The following is a 25747-nucleotide window of genomic DNA, read 5'->3' as shown; positions in this document are numbered from 1 at the left end:
TGTAAAAAGGACATATTCTATTTTAGTAATCAAGAAAAAGCCAAATTATTTCATTTTGAGAAAAATGCTAGATTTGCTTTAAGTTAAGTAGTTTTTTTTAATTTCTTCAGATTCAGAGCTCATATTACCTGGTAGTACTGATGGTGATAAGTTATCATGTGGGTTTTTCTCTCTCTGAATGACCCATGTCACATACAGAATTACTCTTCTTTGATGCCCAGAAACCTTTGTCCACCTTTCTAAAGGGAGCTGCTAATCAATGGGCAGCAGTTAAGAGAGGATAGGAAAAAGATGTATGTATTTTGAAAGAGGGATGTTCTTTCCTCTTGTTTGTTAAGCCTCTTTCTGTCCTGTTAGGAAAGGCCTGAGATTACAGAGCCAGGACTCTTTCTCCTTCATTTTTCTTCAGGAAAAGTGACGTGTGAGTCTCCCAATAACAAGTTGGACAAATTCACAGGAATACTGACTTATAAAGGAAAAGACTTCACCCTGGACCATGACAAGCTGCTACTCCGAGGCTGCATCATCAGGAATACAGATTGGTGCTATGGCTTGGTGATTTATACTGGTATGTCTCCTTAGAGTCACAGCAGACTTCCATTCATGACCAATTTGTGCTTATTCAGTTTCTAAGTTGTAGATATGGGACTCAGAGATATATCAGAACACTATGGCTTTGAGACAGATAGAAAGGGAGGGAGGTAGATGGATGGATGAAAGATTTAAGAAAAAAAACTTTTTTCTTAGGAAAAAAAAAATTTTTTTTCCCCAAGCAATGAGCTGCCAATGTTATTAGCTCTGCCTTTGTTAAAGGAAGTCTTTATGTTGCAAGACCACAGGACATTTATAAGTCTTTCTGATCATATCTGGACACAAGAGAAGGTATACACATAGAAAGAGTATACATGGAATTAACATGTAAAAGGGGAACATGTGAAAGGAGAGAGTATATATATGGATTACTCCCAGGAGAGAATACACACAGTGTTCATTATGGAGAAGAATATGAAATAAAATGTGAGGGATTCATGGCAGAGAAAAAGCAGTGTGGATCATTAGAATTGACCTCTCTTGTTTTTATAAAATGTTTTAATGTTTTTATTTATTTTTGAGAGAGAGAGACAGACAGAGTGAGTGGGGGAGGGACAGAGAGAGAGAGAGAGAGAGACACAGAATCTGAAGCAGGCTCCAGGCTCTGAGCTGTCAAAACAGAGCCCAATGCGGGGCTCAGACTAACGAGCTATAAGATCATGACTTGGGCCGAAGTCAGATGTTCAACCGACTGAGCCACCAAAGCACCCCAAGAATTGGCCACTCTTGAGATGTCATTTAGAACTATAATCCCTTATGCTTAGTGAGGGATTTTCTTGGGTTATTCTTGGTGGTTCAGGAAAATGGAGGAAGAAGCTTCTGTGCTACCTACCCTGTGCACTTGGTAACAATGGAAATTGATGACAACAACCATAGTAAGCAGATAGGGAACACTGAAGATAGCATCAAGGAAGATTTACCACAGTGAATACTATTCAACTCAGAGCTCTCCTTCTAGAGAATTCACTCCTAGACATGAGGATCCTATATGCCTCACTTCTGTGGAAAATAATTGGAACCAAGCCATAGAAAGAAGCCTAAGAGTCCAGGGAGGCCTTAGTAGAACTTTTTTTCATTGGTTCTTGAGCTATAATGGTGGCTTCTAGGCTGACTAGACTCAAACCCCAAAGATTTGAAGTACACTTATTTTCTTCACTGTACTTCGGCAGCTACCCCTATACATTGCCATTTATAAAAAGCTCATTTTTCAGCAAAAGGTTTTTTTCCCTAAAGTAATAGCAGTGAGGTTGCCAACCAGCACAAATTTAGTTAAGGTTTCCCTCCGACTCTTGGTTTACATGGTAGCAAAAAATCTTTTGGGGCTTTGGGAAACTCAGAGCAGAAGAGAACTGATAACCACTTAAGAGCATCTTGAGGTATTCAGTGCAGAATTTAGTTGCTCTTCCCGCTACATGATACCCAGGTTCAACCGTGATCTCCACATCCTCCTTGAAACTTGTGGTAAGGTCATTCTTTCTAAGGACCTTGGAAGATTCTGCCCCTTGTAGCTGCCTGGCTCTGAGCCAAACTTCTCATCCCTTCAAGCCCTTCAAGAAATGCTTGAGAGGAAAGAATGGCATAGCTTATGCCCTGCATTCTCAGTGTTTGCCTACATTATCAGGGAAGTTCTAGTTCCCCCGTGTGTAAACATTAATGAAATTCCTTCATTAGAATACATGTAAAAATAACAATCAGATGGTAAAGGCCAGAGAAATTGCTACTTACACTTTCTTCTAAACTGCTTATGTTTTGGTCAGTAATATTCACTAAAGCTCTTTACTTCTATTTACCATCTGCCCTGTCATGAGGAAATACAATCTCTGTCTCTCAGCCCCAGAAAAGCCCCAGCTTCCATCTCAGAAGTCACTGCCATTGCATTTTCCATTCTTCCTTTCCCAAGTAGAAACTTGAAATAGAGCCTGGCCCAACAGTAGTTTTCCTCAAAAGAAGGTAGAGATCTCTTTATCAGAAAATCTCTTTTCCAAGCTAAATAAACCAGATGATGATGAGAATGAAGCTTGTGGCTCCTAGTGTTGAATTACTATATTGTACACCTGAAACTAATATAACACTGTATGTTAATTGGAATTAAAATAAAAACTTAAAAAGGAAGAAGCTTATGGCTCCTATTCTGACTTAACTCATCTATAAAAAACTAGACTCTCTGAGGTACCAAAAAAAGAGGAATCAGGATTGGTGCACTTTGCAGAAATAGTTGTGATTATCCTTAGAAACAAAATGTTTATTTTTTGAGTTATTGGCACCAAGTATGAGCCTTTCTCCAGGGCTTTATCCCCTGGCTTTGGCAAGAGGTTTGATTAGGTAGTCATAAAGGTATATTTCAATCCAATTTCAATCCTCTGAGTGTATTCAGTGATTCTAAGAGCTGGTCTTCCTGTTTCACTTAGGACCAGACACCAAATTAATGCAGAACTGTGGAAAGTCTACCTTTAAACGGACTCACATGGACCATCTCTTGAATGTCCTTGTGGTCTGGGTAAGTTGAAGACATTTTTCAACTTCTTTACAAGTAGACATGTTTTTCTTCCTTCCATAGCAGCAGCTGGCATTTCCAACTTAGAATTTAGTTGTTTGAAAGACTCAAACAGTTTTAGTATGCCATTTACTAATGTCAGAAGCAAAAAAGAATAGAGCCAATTGACAAGGGAGTCTGTTCTCTACACCTGTTAGAGAGGATGATCACACTTTGTTTAAGATTTGATGCTTTGATTAATGGTACTGGAACAGATCAAGAACCCTGCTTTAGAAATTGACACAATTTTTATTTTCCCATAACCTATTTTACTCATGGATACTATAATAAAACTTTACTTGAACTAATAGAACACCTTACTTAAACTGATGATTTTCAAACTGTTTCCTTAGAGGAGTCTGCTGCAGGGGGAATTGAGATCAAGTGAGTTTTGTTCTGGCTCCCTCATTCTGATATTCTCATTTCAAAAAGAACAGCTTCACATTTGTCTGTTCTGTAAGATACCAGTTGAAAAATAAAGATCTTGCTGCTGAGAAATGAAATTGGAAAAGCACTCGACAGATAATAATAGCTTTGATAACAGAAGTTTAAACTGAAGACTAATTTCCCTGCTATCCTATACAGGTTGTCCTTATTCTTGTTAGATATAGACATTTATTTCTTTACTTATACAATTTCTTTGCATGACTGAGCAATTTCAGTGCTGCCTGTACTTAATTCTATGACTTTTTATTTTTACTCTATTGCTTAGACTCTCAAAATTCAAAAATGCCTTTTGTTTCTGTGTATTTCTCACTAATATCTGAATTATAAACTGCCTCTTCTCCATTATTTATTATGGGAAATACTGCAGTTCTTTTCCTAAATCCTTTGGATTTAGTAAATGGGGTTTTAGAAAATTAGGAAAGTTCATTCAGCTTTGAGACCAGAAGCTAGTATCCACTATCTTTCTTTCTACTACTATCTGCATAGCTTTTAGCAGTAGAAATAAAGTGACATTTCCTGGTTTCTTAATGAGGAAGACAGTCACATTTGAAAATTCAGGAAGGTGACATGGGCAAATATGCCGCTGACTATATTAGGAACATCTATCATTAGGCACTAAGTTAGGACATTTAGCCTGGGCTTGTTTTCAAAACAAGATGTCTCCCATATGCCTAGGAAGTTTCACCTACTTGTTTACCTCTCTGAAGGTCAGTCATAATACTTGACATCTGTTAGAGTGATTTTAACTTTTTAGAATATTTATTATTCACTTAACTGTAGCCTCACTACATCCATGACAATAAGCAAGTCCATTTGACAAATATGCAAATTGAGACAGTAAAGATAAATATCATAAATAAAATCCTACAGAAAAATAACAGCAAAGACAGGTTTATGACTCATTAAGTCATCAACTTGTAGTTATTGAAAATCTATCATGTGCCCAGTATGTGCCAGGTGTTGTGAGAATCACAAGGATGTATAAGATCTGGGTGCAGCCCTCAAGTGTATAAAGGGGGCAGTGCATCAATATGTGTCAGATGTTTTACATATGTAATTTTATTTAATCATCTCATCTATCCATCTAGGCATAACTTTTGAAAATCAATGCTCTTTCTGCTATACTTGCTGCCTCCCTGGGAAGACAAAATGAAAACACATGAGAAGTCCTGCTTAACAAGGCAGACTGACCACATACCAAAAAACTATAAAATTAAAAATAAAATCTCCAAATTATGGGAAGAGCCCAAATGTCCATTGACTGATGAATAAAGAAAATGTGGTAGATAGAGATAGAGATAGAGATAGAGATAGAGATAGAGATAGAGATAGAGATAGATAGATAGATAGAATAGAATAGAATAGAATAGAATAGAATAGAATAGAATAGAATAGAATAGAATAGAATATTACTTAGCGATCAAAAAGAATGAAGTCTTGCTATTTGCAACAATATGGATGAAACTAGAGCATATTATGCTAAGTGAAATAAGCCAGTCAGAGAAAGACAATTATCATATAGTTTCATTCATATGTGGAATTTAAGAAATGCAATAGATGAACATAGGGGAAAGGAAGGAAAAATAAGATAAAACAGGGAGGTAAACCATAAAAGACTCTTAAATACAGAGAACAAACTGAGGGCTGCTGAAGGAGAGGTGGGTAGGAGATGGGCTAAATGGGTGATGGGCATTGAGGAGGGCACTTGTTGGAATGAGCACTGGGTGCTCATATGGAAGTGATAAATCACTGGGTTCTACTTCTGAAACCAAGACTACACTTTATGTTAACTAACTTGAAATTAAATTTAAAAAAATAATAAATTACAAAAAAAGAAAATCCCACAAGCTTCTAGTGAGGAATAAAAGATCATATACCAGGATCAAAAACCAGAATAGCATTGGCCTCCTCAGCAGCAACAGCAGAAGGTAAATAGTAATGCCTTCAAATGTGTGCCAGAAAATTGTTTGCAGCCTATAATTCTAAATCTAGTAAAACTGTTAATAAAATTCAAGTATAAAGAAATATCCATATGTATAAAGATTCAAAAAATGTATTCATCCTGTATAATCTCTTAGGAAGCTCCTATTGTGTATACTCAAACAAACCAAGAAAGTAAACTAAGAAAGAAGATAAGGAAGCCAAGAAACATGGAAGCGGGTGAAAAGAAGTCCTAGGATGATAGTTGAATAGCAGGCCTAGAGAACCCCCGTGCAGATTAGAGAAGGACCATAGAGGTATCTGCAGTGGGGGGTCTCCAGAGAGAAAATGTAGTTCTCTGCTCAGGTTCTCACAAGATAGAGGCAACAGAGAGTCAGTGTAAATGCTGGGGCAGCTGAGCTGGTAGAGTAGCTGCTATAAATGCCTATATTTGAATGGTCATTCATGGCAATCTTTCCTTCAGAAAGTGTGAAATGTTGTCTGAGGTACTGTATTCACTTTTGGGCATCAAGTTTAAGAGCATTGAGAAGCTTCTTGAAATGACTATAAAGAAGTACAAACAGGGAATAAATGTGTAACAGCCCTGGCAGAGGATGAACCATCAGTAGACCCAAGATGTTGATGAGTTTTTAGAAGGCAGAAAGCGGATAGATTATATACTTTTTAATGTTTATTTATTTATTTTGAGAGAGTGAGCAGGGGAGGGGCAGAAAGAGAGGGAAACACAGAATCCCAAGCAGGCTATGTGCTGACAGCACAGAGCCCCATGTGGAGCTGAAACTCAAAGAGTGTGAGATCATGGCCTGAGCCAAAACCAACAGTCAGACGTTTAACCAACTGAGCCACCCAGGTGCCCCTAGATTATATTGATAGACAAACCAGGGTAGTGAAAGCTTCAGTGCAAATGCATTCTTCCTGGTAGAGCTCAATCATAGCTCCAAGCTAACATTAGCAGGTATGAAAAGTAGGGGTGGTATATGGAATAATGGTCAAGATAATTAATTTAAAAACTGTCCATAAAACAACATGGGCAATAATTGGCCCCTATACCATCCTGCCACCTGTATAGCATACATATAGTAATAACAAGTGTATTTGCCTTCCAGTCTCAGAAGGGAACTGCTTTCTAAAGAAACGTAAAAATTATCTCAGAAGGCTAGGGCTTCTTTTTTTTTTTTTTTTTAATGTTTTATTTATTTTTGAGACAGGGAGAGACAGAGCATGAACAGGGGAGGGTCAGAGAGAGGGAGACACAGAATCTGAAACAGGCTCCAGGCTCTGAGCTGTCAGCACAGAGCCCGACGCGGGGCTCGAACTCACAGACTACGAGATCATGACCTGAGCCGAAGTCGACCGCTTAACCAACTGAGCCACCCAGGCGCCCCAAGGCTAGGGCTTCTGATGTGGGTCTCATCACTTCAGAGTAAAACCCACTTTATTTCAATTTTAAGGGATTCAAATGTGTTTTCATGTTCCTTGTGTACCTGAGGGTGAGGCCCATCAAATAACACATACTACCTACCTACATAGAACTTGTGCTTCCATGTTCCCATTCAGGAGAGTGGCCTATTGGGGAAACAAAATTAACCAAAGGAAACAAAACCAACCTATAATGATTAAACCACTCTTCTCCTCATATTTTTAAGTGTACTAGAGGGAAAACAGGAACACACAAGAGGAGGAAGAGGGTGAACAAGTAAAATAACTGACCCTGGAATAGACATTATAATTCAGGGAAGAGAAAAGAAAAGAACTTTTGAAAAATTCTTACTACTATTCTTAGAAGAAGAAATTGCAGGGGTGCCTGGGTGGCCCTGGGTTAAGCAGCCGACTCCAGCTCAGGTCATGATCTCACGGTTTGTGAGTTTGAGCCCCGCGTCAGGCTCTGTGCTGACAGCTCAGAGCCTGGAGCTGGCTTTGGATTCTGTGTCTCCCTCTCTTTCTCTCTGCCCCTCCCCTGTGCGTGCTCTCGCTCTCTCTCTCTCTCTCTCTCTTTCAAAAATAAATAAACAATAAAAAAAATTATAAACAGTTTACAGATAAAATTATATAATGTGGGCAATTTGCTTAAAAGGGGAAGAGGAGTTTTAGGTGTAATAAGACTGGCCCTGAATTGATAGTTGTTGAAGCTGGGTGATGGGCACATGGGGGTTCATTATACTACTTATATAACTTAATAAGTGTTTGAAATTTTTCATAATAAAAAGCTTTTTAAAATCTTATTTTCTGAGAATGGTCTCAATTATACCTGCTCCTCCTGCCTTTTACATCCTTGTCTTCAAAGACTTGCCCATCAGTGACCTCACTTCAATAATGGAGTGATTGAAAGCTCCGGCTCTGGAACTGGTTCAAAACCTGTCTCTCTGGGCACCTGGCTGGCTCAGTTGGAGGAGCATATAATTCTTGACCTTGGAGTCATGAGTTCAAGCCTCATGTTGGGTGTAGAGATTACTAAAAAAAGATAAATAAATTTGAACACAAAAAAACAAAAAACATGTCTCTCCTAGTTAGTAGCTAAGTGACTTTAGGCAAAATACTTTTCTACTCTTAATGTCAAATTCCTCATCTATTATTAAAACATTTATAAATATAAAATATTTAAATATTAAAATAAATAATATAGAGAGAGTACTGAGCACAAATCCTGGCACTTAATTAGTATTTAATGTATTTTAATAACTTTTAGCTCACTTCAAATCCCAAGGATGCCCAATGGATACAAAAATACGTATTCAAAAGGGTACATGCACTCTGATGTCCATAGCATTATCAACAATAGCCCAACTGTGGAAAGACCCCAAATGTCCATCAGCTGATAAATGGATAAAAAAAGAAGTGATATAAGTAATGACCATTTTTCTATGCCATTTCAAAATTTATACTGCAGTTTTTCTTACTGCATTGCTTAGCACCTCTAGTACAATGTTGATACTATCAATTTTTTTTTCTGACTTGAATGGGATTACATTTAATGTTTTACCATAAAATATGAAGTTTGCCATAGAGTCTGGTAGCTCACTTTTATCAAGATATATTCCAGGGTGCCTGGGTGGCTCAGTCGGTTAAGTGTCCGATTTCAGCTCAGGTCACGATCTCGCGGTCCGTGAGTTCGAGCCCCGCGTCGGGCTCTGGGCAGATGGCTCAGAGCCTGGAGCCTGCTTCTGATTCTGTGTCTCCCTATCTCTCTCTGCCCCTCCCCCGTTCATGCTCTGTCTCTCTTGGTCTCAAAAATAAATAAACTTAAAAAAAATAAAATAAAAATATAATAAAAAAATAAAAAAAGATATATTCCTAACTTGCTTCACTATATACTAACTAATTTGGATGTAAATTTTAAAAAATAAAAAATAAAGTTAAATTAAAAAAAAGATATATTCCTAACTTACTAAGGGTATTTATAGATGTGGAATTTTTATTTGGTCATCTTTTGAGATGATCACTTTTATGCAACTTTAATCTGTTAATAGTACTGAATCTTATTCTTAGATTCTGTAAAGCTAATGTATCTTTATATTCCTGTGATAAACCTAATTAGACAAAAGATATTCATCTCTTCATATACTGCAGAATCTAATTTGCTACTAATTATTTAACATTTTTGCATCTTTGTTCATTAGTAACACTACCTATAATTTTATTTTTGGTGTGCCATAATTGTATTTTAGAGCTAAAACTATGCATACTAGATTCGTAGAATGCGATGGAAACATTTTTTTAAGCACGTGTTCCTGAACAGTTTGTATAACAAAAATTATTGAAAGTATAAAGAAATTGTATAAAACTTGTTTAAAAAAAGATGTAGAATATATGTATATATAATATATATGTTAAAAAAAAATATATATATATATATTCATATATAGTGGAATATTACTCCACAATCAAAAAGAATGAAATCTTGCCATTTGCAGCAATATGGATAGAGCCAAAGTGCATTATGCTAAATGAAATAAATCACTCAGAGAAAGACAAAATACCATATGATTTCACTCACATGTGGAATTTAAGAAACAAAACAGATGTTGACATTTGTAGGGGGGGTGTGGAGATAGGGAAACAAACCATAAGAGACTCTAAATAATAGAGATCAGACTAAGGGTTGATGGAGGGAGGTGGGGGGGGGGGGATGGGCTAGATGGGTGATGGGTATTAAGGAGGGCACTTGTTATGATGAGCACAGGGTGTTGTATGTAAGTGATGAATCACTGTGTTCTATTCCTGAAACCAATATTGCACTGCATGTTAACTAACTAGAATCTAAATAAAAATTTGAAAGGAAAAAAAGATTCCAAGGATGGCTCGTGCTGGGCTTTCTTTTCTGTCCTGTACTACTGCCTAGAGCTTGTGAACTACAGGATGCCCCTGCCCTCCAGGAAAAGAGAGAAGCTTTGTTGAGAGCTAAATGTCCAAAAGTAGACATGAAGCAGCACATGCCTTAGATAACATGTTAATTTAATTCTGTTTCTGATTTCCAGATTTTCCTGTTTTTAGGCAGCATGTGCTTTATCCTAGCAATTGGGCATGGCATTTGGGAAAACAAAAAAGGCTACTACTTCCAGAATTATCTGCCATGGGAAGAATATGTCCCTTCATCAGCTGTCTCTGCCATCCTCGTATTCTGGTCCTACTTCATTATTCTTAACACTATGGTGCCCATTTCCCTTTATGTCAGGTGAGCTTCTTTGACCACTTTGTGTCATAGGGGGAGGAGCTGACTTTATACATCCTGCTTAACTCCCCAACTAGAGTGTAAATGTTTGGGAAGCATAGACTGTATGCTTTTTAACTCTTTACTTTCCACAGTGCCAATGTACAAAACAGTCTGAGAAATGTCTAGAGATTGTATTAGTGCTTTCCATATCCAGAATACTGTACTAGATACTATGAGTTACACAAAGAGAAAACCATCCCTGCCCTCAAATAGCTTATAATGTAACTAAATAAGACATAGAAACACATGCAATAATTGAAAAAATGCACACAAATTTGGTGATGCTGAAGCATAAGTCAGGCAGCCCCTAGTTAATCAATAACATAGGTCCCAAACATACATTTGTAAATCAGTTAATCAGAACTCACATTTGTTTTCCCCCAGAAACAATGTGGCAAATGGTATTATAGATGTAATTATGACCTAAGTTCTGGGTTCTAAAAGTTGTAAAAAGAAAAGAAGGATGTTTCCTTTGCCTTTTCATGGACAAAAATTTGAAATGGGTCAAATAAGCCTTTGAGCTCCTTTTTCTATTTTCATCATTCCCTTTCACATACACACATCCAAACATGTTTTTATATCCTTCTTTCCAGGTTTCCTAAACCCTGCACTGTGACATTCCAACCTGAAAAGCACCCTGCATGACTAAATTATCTTATTAATTTAATATTTATTGAGCACAGCACCTACTATGTGCCAAGCACTATACTAGGTGCTAGAAATAGAATCATAAATCATAAGACAGCTCTTTCTGTAGATAAGCTTACAACATAGCTGTGGAAACAGATACTTAAGTAATTATGGTACAATATGGAAAATGATGTAAGAGAAATATATAGGGAGTGCTATGGGAGACTGGAAAAGGAACAGGTTGGTTCTACCTGGAGAGGCTTGGGGGATTACAGAAAAAGTAACAATCAAACTGGTATTTGAGAGAAGAGTGGAATTCATCATGCAGAAAATAGCAAAACAATATTGCAAACAGAAAGATCAGCATGTGCAAAGGTTTGGTGTGGTCATAGAACAATGAGTAGTCTAGGCTAAAGTGTTGGATGATAATTCAGTATCCTATCCAGGAGAGCCTTAAATGTCAGGCTAAGGATTTTGGTTGTTTTTTTAATGTTTGTTTATTTACTTTTGAGAGAGAGGGAAAGCGAGTGCACAAGCATGGGAGGGGACAGAGAGACACACAGAATCTGAAGCAGGCTCCAGGCTCCAAGCTTCAAGCTGTCAAAGTAGAAAATGAACTACTGGGACCTCATCAAAATAAAAAGCTTCTGCACAGCGAAGGAAACAATCAGCAAAACTAAAAGGCAACCGACAGAATGGGAGACAATATTTGCAAATGACATATCAGATAAAGGGTTAGTATCCAAAATCTATAAAGAACTTCTCAAACTCAACATCCAAAAAACAAATCATCCAGTGAAGAAATGGGCAAAAGACATGAATAGACACTTCTCCAAAGAAGACATCCAGACGGCCAACCGACACATGAAAAAATGCTCCACATCACTCATCATCAGGCAAATATAAATCAAAAACACAATGAGATACCACCTCACACCTGTCCGAAGGGCTAGCATTAACAACTCAGGCAACAACAGATGTTGGCAAGGATGCGGAGAAAGAGGATCTCTTTTGCACTGCTGGTGGGAATGCAAGCTGGTGCAGCCACTCTGGAAAACAGTATGGAGGTTCCTCAAAAAACTAAAAATAGAACTACCCTACAGCCCAGCAATTGCACTACTAGGCCTTTATCCACAGGATACAGGTGTGCTGTTTCGAAGGGACACATGCACCCCCATGTTTATAGCAGCACTATCAACAATAGCCAGAGTATGGAAAGAGCCCAAATATCCATCGATGGATGAATGGATAAAAAAAAAATGTGGTATATATACACAATGGAGTATTGCTCGGCAATCAAAAAGAAGGAAATCTTGCCACTTGCAACTACATGGAACTGGAGGGTATTATGCTAAGTGAAATTAGTCAGAGAAAGACAAAAATCCTATGCTTTCACTCATATGAGGACTTTAAGAGACCAAACAGATGAACATAAGGGGAAGGAAACAAAAATAATATAAAAACAGGAAGGGGGACAAAACAGAAGAGACTCAAATATGGAGAACAAACTGAAGGTTACTAGAGGGGTTGTGGGAGGGAGGATGGGCTAAATGGGTAAGAGGCACTAGGGAATCTACTCCTGAAGTCATTGTTACACTATATGCTAACTAATTTGGATGTAAATTTTAAAAAATAAAAAGTAAAATTAAAAAAATTAAAATAAAATGATATACAACCCCCCCCCAAAAGGCTGTCAAAGTAGAGCCTGATGTGGGGCTCGAACTTATGAACTGTGGGATCATGACCTGAGCCAAAGTTGGACACTTAACCGACTGAGCCATGCAGGTGACTCCCAAGGAGTTTGGATTTTATCCTAAAGGCAGCAAAGATTTTTCTAAGGAAAGAAATGATATGATTAAATGTTTGGGTTTAGAGAAATAGCTATGTTGGTTGGTATGGCAAAGGAAGGGAGGGATCAAGATTCAGTGCTTGAGGACCTGTAGAGTCAGTAATGTGGGCTAGAGCACTCCTGCCTCACCTGAAATTAAACAAACAAACAAACATGTTGCTCAATGCAGTCATCTTTTAGAAGTGACCAAAACTAACACACATTAAGCACAAATGGTGATAGGAAAGAGGCCCATTAAAAATCTTAACTATTTTAAAATGAAGATGCTTGTTAACCATAAAGAATCTATAATATGAATTATTTGGAACAGAAGAGGAATGTGATAAAGGCAATAGGGAAAATTCAGGTAAAGTGAAGAGGACACTATTAGGGGGAGAAGCTACCCCACAGGCAGATTGCCCCTGCCAGGAATTTTATCAGGTCAGCTTCTATGACCTGTTTCTGATTTTCACAGATCCTTCCCTTCTTCTGAAACAAGTTTCTGAGTGTTTAAATTTCTCTTCCTTGCCAGTGGATTTACATGACAGCCACAGTAATCCTCTAATTAAACCTAAACAGCCTTTTATTAGGTAGTTCATAATTCTGCCAGGCCTTGCATTACTGCAAAAGTTCAAAACTTTTTATTTTTCCTGGATATGTTTTGGAAAAAGAAAAAATGAAAGGGGGTTATGCCTCAGCAAAATTAATGAAGTATATCCGGATCCAGATGGTAAAGCACTGAGTGAAAATGGTCGAGATCAGATTTACATTGGGTTGGCTGGTGGGAATGTCCTTCAAAATCCATGGTAGGTTCCCAAGGAGGATATTCTGATTTTCAGATGCTGGCCCTGACCTGTTAAGAAGGAAACCAGGATTATGTATTTGATATGTTCTAACCCAGGACACTTCTTTTCTTGCTTTCTCCATAGTGTTGAGATAATAAGATTGGGCAACAGTTGCTATATCAACTGGGATCGGAAGATGTTTTATGCACCAAAGAACTCACCAGCACAGGCTCGCACCACCACCCTTAATGAGGAGCTTGGCCAGGTCAAATACGTGTTCTCTGACAAAACAGGAACCCTGACTCAGAACATCATGGTTTTCAATAAGTGTTCTATTAATGGGATGTTCTATGGTATGCATGTCTTCCTGCTTTCCCTGAGTCCTGGGGAAATTCTACTTTGCAGATTGTTTTCAAGAATAATCTGCCTCTAATTCTATATACCTCTGAAATTCACATTTATCTCTTATTCTCACAACCTTCTTTACTCATTAAACAAAGATCACCTACTCCATTCAGTTGCTTACCAAAAAGCATTTATTTCACACCTTATAGAGGTAATCCATTGTGTTGGACATTGGAAATACCAAGATGTACAAGACTTAATCTCTGTCCTCAAGGAATTCCCAATGTCTTGAGAGAGTCAGTTCACTCTCATATTAAATCACACAGAGAAACCAGCATATTGTTGAAGCTGCTAATCTCCTGATTCCCCCTCAGACCAATAAACAGTCTTGAGAGAAGCCATCAAAGGATAGTCAGGTTGGTTGGGCAGGGTCCCCAATGCCCAATTCCTCATCCATTTCATGCCTTAAGCCTAAACTTATTTTTGTGACAGGGTTAAGTCCTCGGGTATGTGAACATTCATGCCCAATGCACTAACTAGCTGAGGAAGGCAATCACATCTAAAAAGGTAGAGCATTTCTACTCTGGGGTGATGAAAAAGCTTTGAAACTAGAGAGATGTGTAGTATACAACATTGTAAATGCACTACCTGCCTCTGAATTGTACACTTTAAAATGGTTAATTGTATGTCATATGCCTTTCACCTCAATTAAAAAATAATTAAAAATTTAAGATTAAAATTTAAGATTAAGATTTTTTTAAAAAGCTACTATTTCCTATTATCCCTGCCAAACAACTTTTTCTATGTATAAACTCTGAAAGCCTATTTTTAGATGAGTTGATTTGGGTAAAGATCTTAATTCTCTGTCTCATTATAAGATCTGATGATACACTGGGTAAGGTTGAAAGGGCCATGGGTGTTTCTTCTTCTTTTTTTTTTTTTCTAATTCTTTTTTAATGTTTATTTACTTTTGAGAGAGATAATGAGTGGGGGAGAGGCAGAGAGAGGGAGAGAGAGCGAGAATTCTAAGCAGGCCCCACATTCTGAAGACCCCACAAACTATGTGAGGCTTGAACCCACAAACTATGAAGAGTCAGAGGCTTAACCGACTGAGCCACCCAGGTGTCCCAAAAGGGCCATGGTGGTTTCTATGCTTGACATAAGACTCTTCCACTGCTATTTTGTTTATACTATCTGCTGGCCAAGAATCCTAAACATTCTTGCACTATTTTCATATTTCTTCTAGGTAACTTTTCTGACTGGAGGGCTTCATGAAATAGAAGGTCTTTCCCACATCCAGTGACTAACTTCCAGCCTCACCTCACACTTAAGGGAGAAGAGTTGGGGCCCAAGCAAATGACCTCTTACCATTAGCTTGGGGAGTGGAGCTTACTGGGACACTAAGGGCTGGGTGGCCTGAGGAGATTCAAGGAAGCTTGATGGGAAGTCTGGGATGATAGAATCAGAAGCAATAAGCTGTTAACCTTCCTTTAAATTACGATATGACCCCATAAATCTATTCCTAGGTATATTCCCCTCAAAAGATGGAAAACAGGGATTCAAACAGATAGATATATGCTGGCATTCATTGCAGCATTATTCACCAATAGCCCAAAGGTAAAAACAACCATGTGTCCGTCAACAGATGAATGGATAAACAAATTGTGGTATATCCATTCAAAGCAATATTACTAAGTCATAAAAAGTAATGAGGTTCTGACACATGCTACAACCTGTATGATTCTTGAAAACTTTATACTAAGTGAAATAAGCCAAACACAAAAAGAAATAGTGTATGATTCTACTTATTTGAAATATCTAGAATAGACAAATTTATAGAGACAAAAAGTGGAGGTTATCAGGGGCTAGGGATAGGGAGGAACTGGGGAGTTTCTGTTTAGAATGCTGAAAAAATTTTGGAAATTTATAATGGTGATTATTGTACCACATTGTCAATGTGATTAATGACACTGAATTGTATGCTAACAAATGGTTAAATTTTTATGTTATATGTATTTTATCACAGCAAAAAAAAAATAATTTAAACATTTCTTTAAAACCCTTGCCAAGTCTCTGCTCTCTTTACTTATCAACAGGTCATGTCTATGACAAAAAGGGAATGAAAGTAGAAGTCTCTGAGGTGAGTGATTACAGTTTCCTGTGATATGCGTGAGAGCTGAGACCATGCTAAACAGCAGCATCTTTGACACAAATTGAGAGTCCCTTAGCCCCTGAAATAGTAAAGCTTTTATTGGCCCATAATATCAGAAAGCATTATATAAATGACCTATGTTTATTTGAGGGGATTTGGGTTTGTGCTTTAAAATCAAAATAGCATTCTTTCTTTTTTCTTTTTTCTTTTTTCCTATTTGAAAAATAGTCTTTCCTCATATTAAAAAAGTCCAGTCAGGGTGCCTGGGTGGCTCAGTTGGTTGAGCGTCCAACTTCAGCTCAGGTCATGATCTCATGGTTCGTGAGTTAGAGCCCTGCATAGAACTCGAGCTCACTACTGTCACTGTAGAACTCTCTTTGGAGCCCCCTCTCTCAGTGCCCCTCCCCCACTCAGGCTCTCTTTCTCCAAAATAAATTTGTTTTAAAATCCAATCAATACAGGGGCGCCTGGGTGGCTCAGTCGGTTGAGCGTCCGACTTTGGCTCAGGTCATGATCTCGCGGTACGTGAGTTCGAGCCCTGCGTCGGGCTCTGTGCTGACAGCTAAGAGCCTGGAGCCTGCTTCAGATTCTGTTCCCCCTTTCTCTACACCCCACCCCTGCTTGTGCTCTGTCTCTCTCTGTCTTTCAAAAATGAATAAACATTTTTAAAAAATCCAATCAATACAGAAATGTATGAAGAAGAAAGTGAAAATCGTTCAATCTTCTTTAGAAAACCAATGTAAAATTTGGGGGTATATTCTTTCACGTGTTTTCCATGTGTGTATATGCACACACATATACATTAAGATCTAATGATAGACGGATGGATGGAAGGAATGGAGGGAGAGAGGAAAGAGAACAAAGGGAAAAAGGAAAGAAAGAGGAAGCATCATAGCATGTATCCTATTTGCAGCCTCCTTTTTATTCACTTGACATTATATTCTAGTCCCATTTCCATGTCAGTAAATTTAGGTCCACATCATCATTTTGAATGAGTGGCATATCCATTTGTATTAGTGTACCTTAATTTATTTAACCAATCCCCTATTTTTATTCCATTTTATTTTGTTATTATTATAAATAGCACTGTGATAAGCACCCTGGTACTTACAGTTTTGTCTCTTCTTCTGATAATTATTTCCTTCCAACGAACTCCTGGGAGTGAACCTGATTGGTCAAAGGGTAGCCACATTTTTAGCACGTTTAATATTGCCATATTGCTCCTAGATAGATTGCATCAGTTTATAATCCCACCAAAAATATATAATAATTATTTTTTCTCATATCCTTATGAGTACTGAGTATTAATAATTTTTTAATCTTTAGAAATTTAATTGGTTAAAATGGCATCTCATGTTATTTACCTCTCTCTGATTACTAATCAGATTGAATCATTTTTATGTGCTTATTTCCCCTTCCCACTTTATTGCCTGTTTATAGTTATTTTCTCAGTTGCCCGTTCATATTCTTTGCCCTTTTTTTCTTACTTGAAAGTACTTTTTATAAAGTAAAAATAACAACCTTTCCTTTGGCACATACAGTACAGTTACTTTCCCCATTTTTGTCTTTTGGGTTTTGTTTATATTTTTTTCTGTGTAGAAGTTTCTCTTTTTTTTTCTGTGTAGAAGTTTCTAATGTATGTGATCAAATTTGTCATGTCAGTCTTTTTCCTTTATAGCTTCAGGAACATTATATTGCAACATACTGAATAGTTGTGTCCCACACAATTATAAAAATATCTTCCTATTCATTCTTTCTATTTCTAGCTGGTTCATTTTGACTATTTTCTCCAGTATTGGATCTCAGCTTTTGTTTATAGGTTTGATATTAAACATCCCTTCATAGGGCTTTGTCTGTTACCTTTATGATACTCCTCACCCTATCCCTTTCCTTCTATAACTAATTCCAAACCCTTAGTCACTTGACTTATATACCAAATAGCTAACTCCAGCTCCCAACTACTTTCTCACCCCTATCTATCCAAAGAGATTGGGAAAGGGATAGAAAAGCTACTTTTTCCCCCCTTAAATCCCCTTCTAGAGACTCTGCAAATGACTTTGGCAATATAAACAAAGTTATAGCTTATAGGGAATAAACTGTTATTCTGGAGTTTCTTTCCCCTACCTCTTCCTTCCACTACTGATTAATCATAACATGTGTTCCACTGGATCACTGGACTCTTTTTTCTCTTGTAAACAAGCTTACCTGTTGCCTCATCTCTTCATAAAAATGATTTCTTCTCCCTGCCTTGATTGACTTTCCCTGAGAACATCCCTTTTCCTCCATCTCTCCTATTCTGCATACCAAAAGCCCAAATGTATTGTCTTCATTATCCTGTGCTAACTTTAAACCGTTACTTTTTCTTCCTCATATAATTTTTCCTCCTGTGATGCTTATGACTTTTGGCAATGTTCCTCCTTAACTCTTCCTGTCATTGACATCTATGCATCTTCTGACTTCTTCATCTCGTTCACTGAGGACTTTGAAAATTGGCTCCTATTCTTCCTCTGTACCCAATCCCTACTATCAGCTTGGGTGGTACTGGCTACTTTATGGATGATCTGTCACCATGGATGCTTTCAGATGTCAGAAAAAATATGCCTTTCAGATGACCTGTAGTACCCCAAAAATCTTCATCACCCTTTTCCATGTCACTATCTAGAATTGTACTACTCTGAAATTGTAAACTCTCTCATCATGATCTCTGGTCACATACCTTATTTCTCTATCTCTCTTAGTACTTGACTTCTGCTATATATGCCTACTTTCTTATCTTTGGAAAACTCACAAGCCCTCAGCTCTCCTTTTTCTCCAAGTCTGTCAATTCCTCATGCCTTTACTTCCCTTCCTGTCTTGCCCTCATCTGTACCCAGGATCATAAATATCCTCAGTACCTTACTAGTCCTTTTTCTCTTTAATCACTCACCAAATCTCAACCTTTAATTAACCAAGCCATCTATCCTTCTCTGTTCTAATCTCAGAGTGCCAAGCACTTTTTGGAGATCACAAACTCATTAAAAATTCAGAAACTCCAACCTCTTTTAGGCTTCCAATATTATTTGGATAATTTTTTACTAATTTGTGGTCAGCATCATACTTAATTCTGCATGTTAGCTATTCTAGAATTCACCCTCAGGCCTTCTACTACATCCCCCTCTGTCCCCAATATGCAGCAGATGATATTGCCTTCAACTTTACTGAGAAAAATTCAAACTATCCCCTAAATATCCTTTTCCATACATACTTCAGAACACACCTTTACCTAGTTTCTTCCAGTCTCAAAAAAGGTATCCTGTTTTCTTTCAATACAAGTCTCTTTGTATATTTTACATTCCATCCCTCTCTACTTCTTCAGGAACCTCAGTCAGTCCTGTATTCGCTCCTTCTTAATATCTGAAAGTTATTCTTCTTATGTGATTCTTTCCCTTCAGCTCAAATTTTCCCTTCCTTATAAAAAAAAATACTTAGTACATCCCTACAATGGAATATTATTCAGCAGTAAGAATAAATGAGCTATCAAGCCACACACACAAAAGGAAGAACCTAAAATGCATACTGCTAAGTGAAAGAAGCTAATCTGAAAAGGCTACATACTATGATTCCAACTATATGACATTCTGGAAAAGGAAAATTAGTACAGACGGTAAAAAGATCAGTGGTTGCCAGGGTCTTGGTGAGAGGTGGAGAGAGAGATGAAGCAGTAGAGCGGAACACAGGAGAGTTTTAGGGCAGTGGAACTAGTCTGTGTGATGCTGTCATGGTAGATTCATTACAATATGTATGTTTCAAAACCCATAGAACTGTACGATGCAGAATTCTACTGTAAACTATATACTTTAGTTCATAATAACATATTAATATTTGTCGGTTGTAACAAATGTACTACACTAATGTGAGATGTGAATAGAGGAAATCAGAGTAGAAAGAAGAGAGAGATAATATATGGGAACTCCTTGTACTTTTGCCCAATTTTTTTGTAAACCTAAGACTATTCTAAAAATGAGTATTAACTTAAAATAAAATAGTTTAAAAAAATTAGTTAAAATAACCCTAAGCCCATTAACCAGAGGTAACCACTAAAAATAAATTTTTATATTTTATTTTGACTCATATTTTAAAAAGCACTTAGAACCATTCCTGTATTACCCTCTAGACATTGTCTGTCTCCCATCAGTCCAAAATACTTACTGAGTATCAACCATATGTCAGACTTTGAGTAAATGCTAAAGGTTGGAGGAAAACAAAAGAGACATTTTCCCTACCTTCAGAGAGTTGGCAGACTTGAGAAGGAGCCATATAAGTAAACAGGCAATTACAGAGGTCTCTAGCTCCTCACCTTTCTTTAATTCTTCAACCTACTCCCTGTAATAAGATTCTGTCCTATGATAGCCGCTGAAACTATCCTAGCCAAGCTCACTAATGACTGCCTTGCTGTTAAGTCCTTACTCAACTTCTCTGCAGATTTTAACACCTAAACTCCACTTTTTCTTAAAGTTTTCTTATCCATTGGGTCCTGTTAAATAGCTCTGTTCTTGTTTTTTCTTCCTGTCTGCTTTTTCTCATCAACTTGGCCATAGGGACTGATGTTCTCCAAGGCTCTATTATTGAACCTCTTCCCCATCTGTATCGTCTCCCGGAATAATCTCATGTATTTACATGACTTTAACTACCACATACTTACTGATGAACTCCAAATACATCTATCAGAGGAATCCTTTGTAGCTCCCTCCCACCCATGGCCAAGGCTAAAGATACTTTATAAAAACTATTTATAGCTATGTCACAGCATCTCCAGGAGTTTCTTCAGTTGCCACCTCTACCCTCCATTCTGAATCCACTTCCTTTCACTTGATATTGCCAGTTTCCATCCTTTTGTCTGGTACCTGGATTTGCCTTTCAACCTTTTTTAACTGGTTGTTTGGCTTTCAATTTCAGAATTATCCATGAATGCTACTTCTCAGGTCATGCTGTACTGCAGCTCCAAGCCAGCCCTGCCTCACTGCTGTACCCAGCCAGGTGCAGTATTCTCAAACATTACTTGCCTGGAAGAGGAGATTAGAAACTAACTCAAATCTCTTACCTAAACTTCAAAACTATATATGCCTGCTTTCATTACTACCTGTTAGTCCTTCAAGTATCTCCAATTTAGTCCATCAGAAACCTCCTCCTGACAGGTATCCTATCACAGTGAATGAAGAAATATAAAATTATTCTTTCAATGTTTTTTTTTTTTTTTTTTTTTTTTTTTTTTTTTTGGGACAGAGAGAGACAGAGCATGAACGGGGGAGGGGCAGAGAGAGAGGGAGACACAGAATGGGAAACAGGCTCCAGGCTCCGAGCCATCAGCCCAGAGCCTGACGCGGGGCTCGAACTCACGGACCGCGAGATCGTGACCTGGCTGAAGTCGGACGCTTAACCGACTGCGCCACCCAGGCGCCCCAATATAAAATTATTCTTAACTCTTTCCTCTGTCACCCCTCATATCATGTTGCATAATTCTAGCTCCCTATATATTCAAACCATCCCCTTATTTTAATATTTATTGTTACTGTATCATTTCTCTTGTGGATTACTGAATGATCTGACTGATCTCCCTGCTTCTCATCTTGCTAGTTCCAGTATATCTTCCATGCTGCTACCAGAGGACTTTATCTGACACAAATCTAATTATGTCACTTTCTCTTTTTTTTAATGTTTATTTCAGAGAGAGAGAGAGAGAGAAAGACAGAGTGCAAGCGGGGGGAGGGGCAGAGAGAGAGGGAGACACAGAATCCGAAGCAGCTCCAGGTTCTGAGATGTTAGCACAGAGCCTGATGTGGGGCTCAAACTTACAAACTAAGAGATCATGACCTGAGCTGAAGTCAGATGCTTAACCAGCTGAGCCACCCAGGCATCCCTAATTATGCACTTTCAGCAGAAAATTGCTGTGACTCCCTATTGCCTATAAGATGGCAATGCAGGATCTACCTCATGCCTACCTCTTCAGCTTTTCTCACATCACTCACCAGCTTCCAGTTCAAACAGTGTGCCAGTGTAAGAGCCCAGCTCTAGAAAAGCCTCAGGAGATACTATATGATGAATTATCTTAAATTACTGGAACCGCAAACTTCCCAGAGCTTACAATTCTGTGGTTGGCCAGGTCTGGGGCTTGGCTCTGGACCTGACCATACTTTAACACCACTATGACAAAACTCCTTCTAGATGTGATATAGAAAAGAGCCAATATAGCTCGCTAAAACTTCCCTTTCCCTGACATAGCACAAACCAGGACAGTTGTGTCTGTGCTTGACATATTGGGGCCTAGTACAGGTAGCACCACAACTACAAAGAACTGGAAAAGTATCCTTGAGAATCCTGGTATGGATTGGAGAAGTTTGTTACTAACATCACACTCCAGGATGGGGTAAAAGAGGCTCAAGGCCAAATCAAGTCAGAAACAAATGTTTACCCAAGGTGGCCACCAGAAGCCTAGCCAAAATAGAGAATGAGAGTCAATATCTAAAGGAACCAGGAAAATGTTAGTGAATATTAGGTCCAGAGATTGAGGTAAGGGCAATGACCATGAGGGTTAGAAGCAGGAAGGAACCAGAGATGCTGACAGATCAAGTAAAATGGCTCAAAATTAAGTCTGTGATAAACAAGTATGTACTGAAGCTTCCTTGTTATATACTCTTGCCTCTATCTTGCAGTATTTGTCTCTAGCCCCTGTAGAATTAAATAGAAATAGTGCAACACAGTGATAGTCACTGTACTTAGGACTCAGTTCCCTTCCCAGCCCCCAAAATCAGACAGAGGACAGCCAGAGACAAAACTTTTTCCTGATACCATTTATTAATATGGAGCAGTTACCTCCTCATATCTTCAGGTTTGGTTATCATGGTTTTGGGACTTAGAAGCTCTCTGCTGTCAGCACAGAGCCCGCTTTGGATCCTCTGTCTCCCCTCTCTCTGCCCCTCCCCTGTGCACACGTACTTTCCCTCTTCCTCTCCTTCCCCCTCCCTGTCTCTCTCTCTCTCTCTTTTTCTCTCTCTCTTAAAAATAAACATTAAAAAAAGAAGAAGAAGAATAGAACGTGAAGATGGCCACTGATCATTCAGGGTAGCTGGGGAAGAAAGGGGGCAAGAAGGGTCTGCCAGGCAGTGCTCAGCTTGTCTCCTATGGGATGGATCTTTCCTGGTCCAAGGGAATGATGAGAACTACAAAGGCCTTAGAAACCAGCACAAAGTCTCCTCCATTTATTTTTCTTTTCTCCTCCCATCCTCCTAAGAATTCTCATCATGTTCCAGAAGCTGTCCCCAAATAGATCTTCTGTAAAGTGTCAGGCTGCTACTAAGAAGTTTGTTCTGACTTCTGTGTTCCAGGAAACAGAAAAGGTCGACTTCTCCTACAACAAACTGGCTGATCCTAAGTTTTCATTTTATGACAAGACTTTGGTAGAAGCAGTGAAAAAGGGAGATCGCTGGGTACACTTGTTTTTTCTCTCACTCTCATTGTGTCATACCGTGATGTCAGAAGAGAAAGTGGAAGGTGAGGAGGGGCCTGTGGTATCATGGACTAAGAATATGTCATAGAACCTAGGATGGCTACAGGTGGGTTTGGTTTGATATCATTTATAATGGCTTAATCTAAGAACTTCCTAATAGGGAGTGTTGTCCAGCAATGGGATGGATAGACAAGTAGTGAGCTTCTCATCACTGGAGATATTCAAGTAGAAGACAGCCTCTTGGTCTTAAAGAGGATTCAGTCATTGGATAGGGGTCAAATGATGCTATCTAGGGAGCTTCCAATCTTGAGATTCAACAATGTTCTGTCACAGAATCTATCTGAATTGTCCCCAAGATCAGCCACATTATCTCTAACAAGACTTCCTGAAGGAGGAGTTGAGTTGTCCTCTTGTTGCTTCATAATTTCAAGGTATCCCCACATAGCCTGGTTTCTTTAACAATCAAGTATGACTGTGACACCCATGAATTTACTCAAACCTCTTTGACAAACAATGAATGAGAAATGACTGATTAAAAATGAAGAATTCTTTTTGGTAACAAACAAGAATTTTGGCAACCAAATAAATCATATCCTTTAAGGCAACGTACCTTTAGTGTAATACCCTTAGTAACACCTTATATTTGAATATTTTGTAAATGTTTATTTATTTTGAGAGAGACAGAGTGTGAGTGGGGGAGGGGCAGAGACAGAGGGAAAAAGAGAATCCAAAGCAGGCTCCGGGCTCAGAACCATCAGCATAAAGCCTGATGCCCAGCCTGAACCCACGAGCTGTGAGATCATGATGTGAGCCAAAGTCAGACACTCAACTGACTGAGCCACCCAGGCGCCCCAGTAACACCTTTAGTTTTACAAATTGCTTACATTTATATTATCTCCCACAAGCTTCACAACAGCCCTCTTAAGTAAGCATAATGAGAAAAATTACCCCAGTTTTATAGAGGGAAACTCAAGCTAAAAGAGATTAAATGACTTGCTTAAAATCCTATAGTTAAGAAGGGCAAAGATAAGAACCCAAATCTCATTTCTCTTGGCCCAGTGAGATCCCATCCCACCACAGGTATCTCCAGACCTGGCATTCTAACAAGTTGCTATTATTTGAAGCATATTTGGACTTGTCATTTTTTATTGCCTTACGTGACAAAGTAGGAAACAAACAAGAAAAATAGTCTTACTGTTTCATAGATACATCTTATGTCTGACCTAAAATTATGTGTCCCGTGTGACTTATCCACAAGTATAAGACTCTGATGATGCATAACTGTTTTTAAAAATCAAATTGCCTGGGGCGCCTGGGTAGCTCAGTCGATTAAGCTTCCAGCTCTTGATTTCAGCTCAGGCTATGAGCTCACGGTTCATGAGTTCAAGCCCCACAGTGAGCTCCATGCTGACAGTGTGGAGCCTGCTTGAGATTCTCTGTCTCCCTCTCTCTCTACCCTTCCCTTACTCTCTCTCTCAAAATAAATAAACAAACATTTAAAATAAAAAATCAAGTTGACCTTCCAAAGAGAAATAATCCAAAATATACCTCAGGTTGTAGTGATATTTTGAAAGAGGAGTTACACATTTTTCGATGCTAAAGTGTTTGCATCGATCAGTGCAGTTTTTTGCCCAGCTCTTTTTGGGACCAAAATAATCTGAAGCAGTTACTAGAATTCAGTAGTTTGTGATGAGAAAAAAACAATACATGTCACAACTGAGGACTGAAAGGGTTTTTGTTGTTAATTTTCTGAAGTGTTTCTTCACAATCTAGGAAAGTATTTTTTCAACTATGGACACTGAAAACTATAAGTTAAAATTACCTTATAATGACAGAATGGGAAAGAATAAATTTTTATTTTATTCTACTGTAAAAAAATTAAAGACAGAAATGTCTTGAGTAATATGAGATTGAAAGACTTATTCACCAGAATAAGTCATTTACCTTCCCCAAGTGAGAGTTTCAAAGGTGACAATACTCATGTATTTTTTAATTGTTTGTTACATCATCAGTCTTATTATCATCAATCATATTATCCTATGCTATATATCCTATCCTTATTATCCTATCTTATAGGAGTGTCCATCAAAGTGTAGCCAGTCTCATGTAGAAGCAGTTTATGCAGAACCACTTGCCTGAAACTCACCCAGGAGATTTGTTAAAAATTCAATTTATTGGGTCATCCTCCCAGATTTTGTGATTCTGGATTCAGTAAGCTTGAATAGGGCCCAGGAACCTGCATTTTAACAAGCTCCTGACCCATCTTTACCCACTAAAATAAGAGAGTAATTGTGTTTGTTC

General features: G+C 38.2%; 1 protein-coding gene across 2 annotated transcripts in view; it reads left to right on the top strand.

Annotated features, from left to right (window-relative positions):
- LOC131491722 (phospholipid-transporting ATPase FetA-like) overlaps positions 1–25747 on the top strand; it is a 100299-nt gene that overhangs the window by 57322 nt on the left and 17230 nt on the right. For both annotated transcript variants that reach the window (XM_058695005.1, XM_058695004.1), the window contains exons 11-16: positions 410–568; positions 3000–3088; positions 9988–10184; positions 13611–13819; positions 15908–15951; positions 23325–23490. In XM_058695005.1, the coding sequence (XP_058550988.1) occupies positions 410–568; positions 3000–3088; positions 9988–10184; positions 13611–13819; positions 15908–15951; positions 23325–23490 (864 nt within the window). The remainder of the gene's footprint in view (positions 1–409; positions 569–2999; positions 3089–9987; positions 10185–13610; positions 13820–15907; positions 15952–23324; positions 23491–25747) is intronic.

This window comes from Neofelis nebulosa, chromosome 12 (assembly GCF_028018385.1).
Source record: "Neofelis nebulosa isolate mNeoNeb1 chromosome 12, mNeoNeb1.pri, whole genome shotgun sequence".
Taxonomy (NCBI): domain Eukaryota; kingdom Metazoa; phylum Chordata; class Mammalia; order Carnivora; family Felidae; genus Neofelis; species Neofelis nebulosa.
The sequence above is the reverse complement of the archived record's forward strand: the minus strand, read 5'-3'. Positions and strand labels throughout refer to the sequence as shown.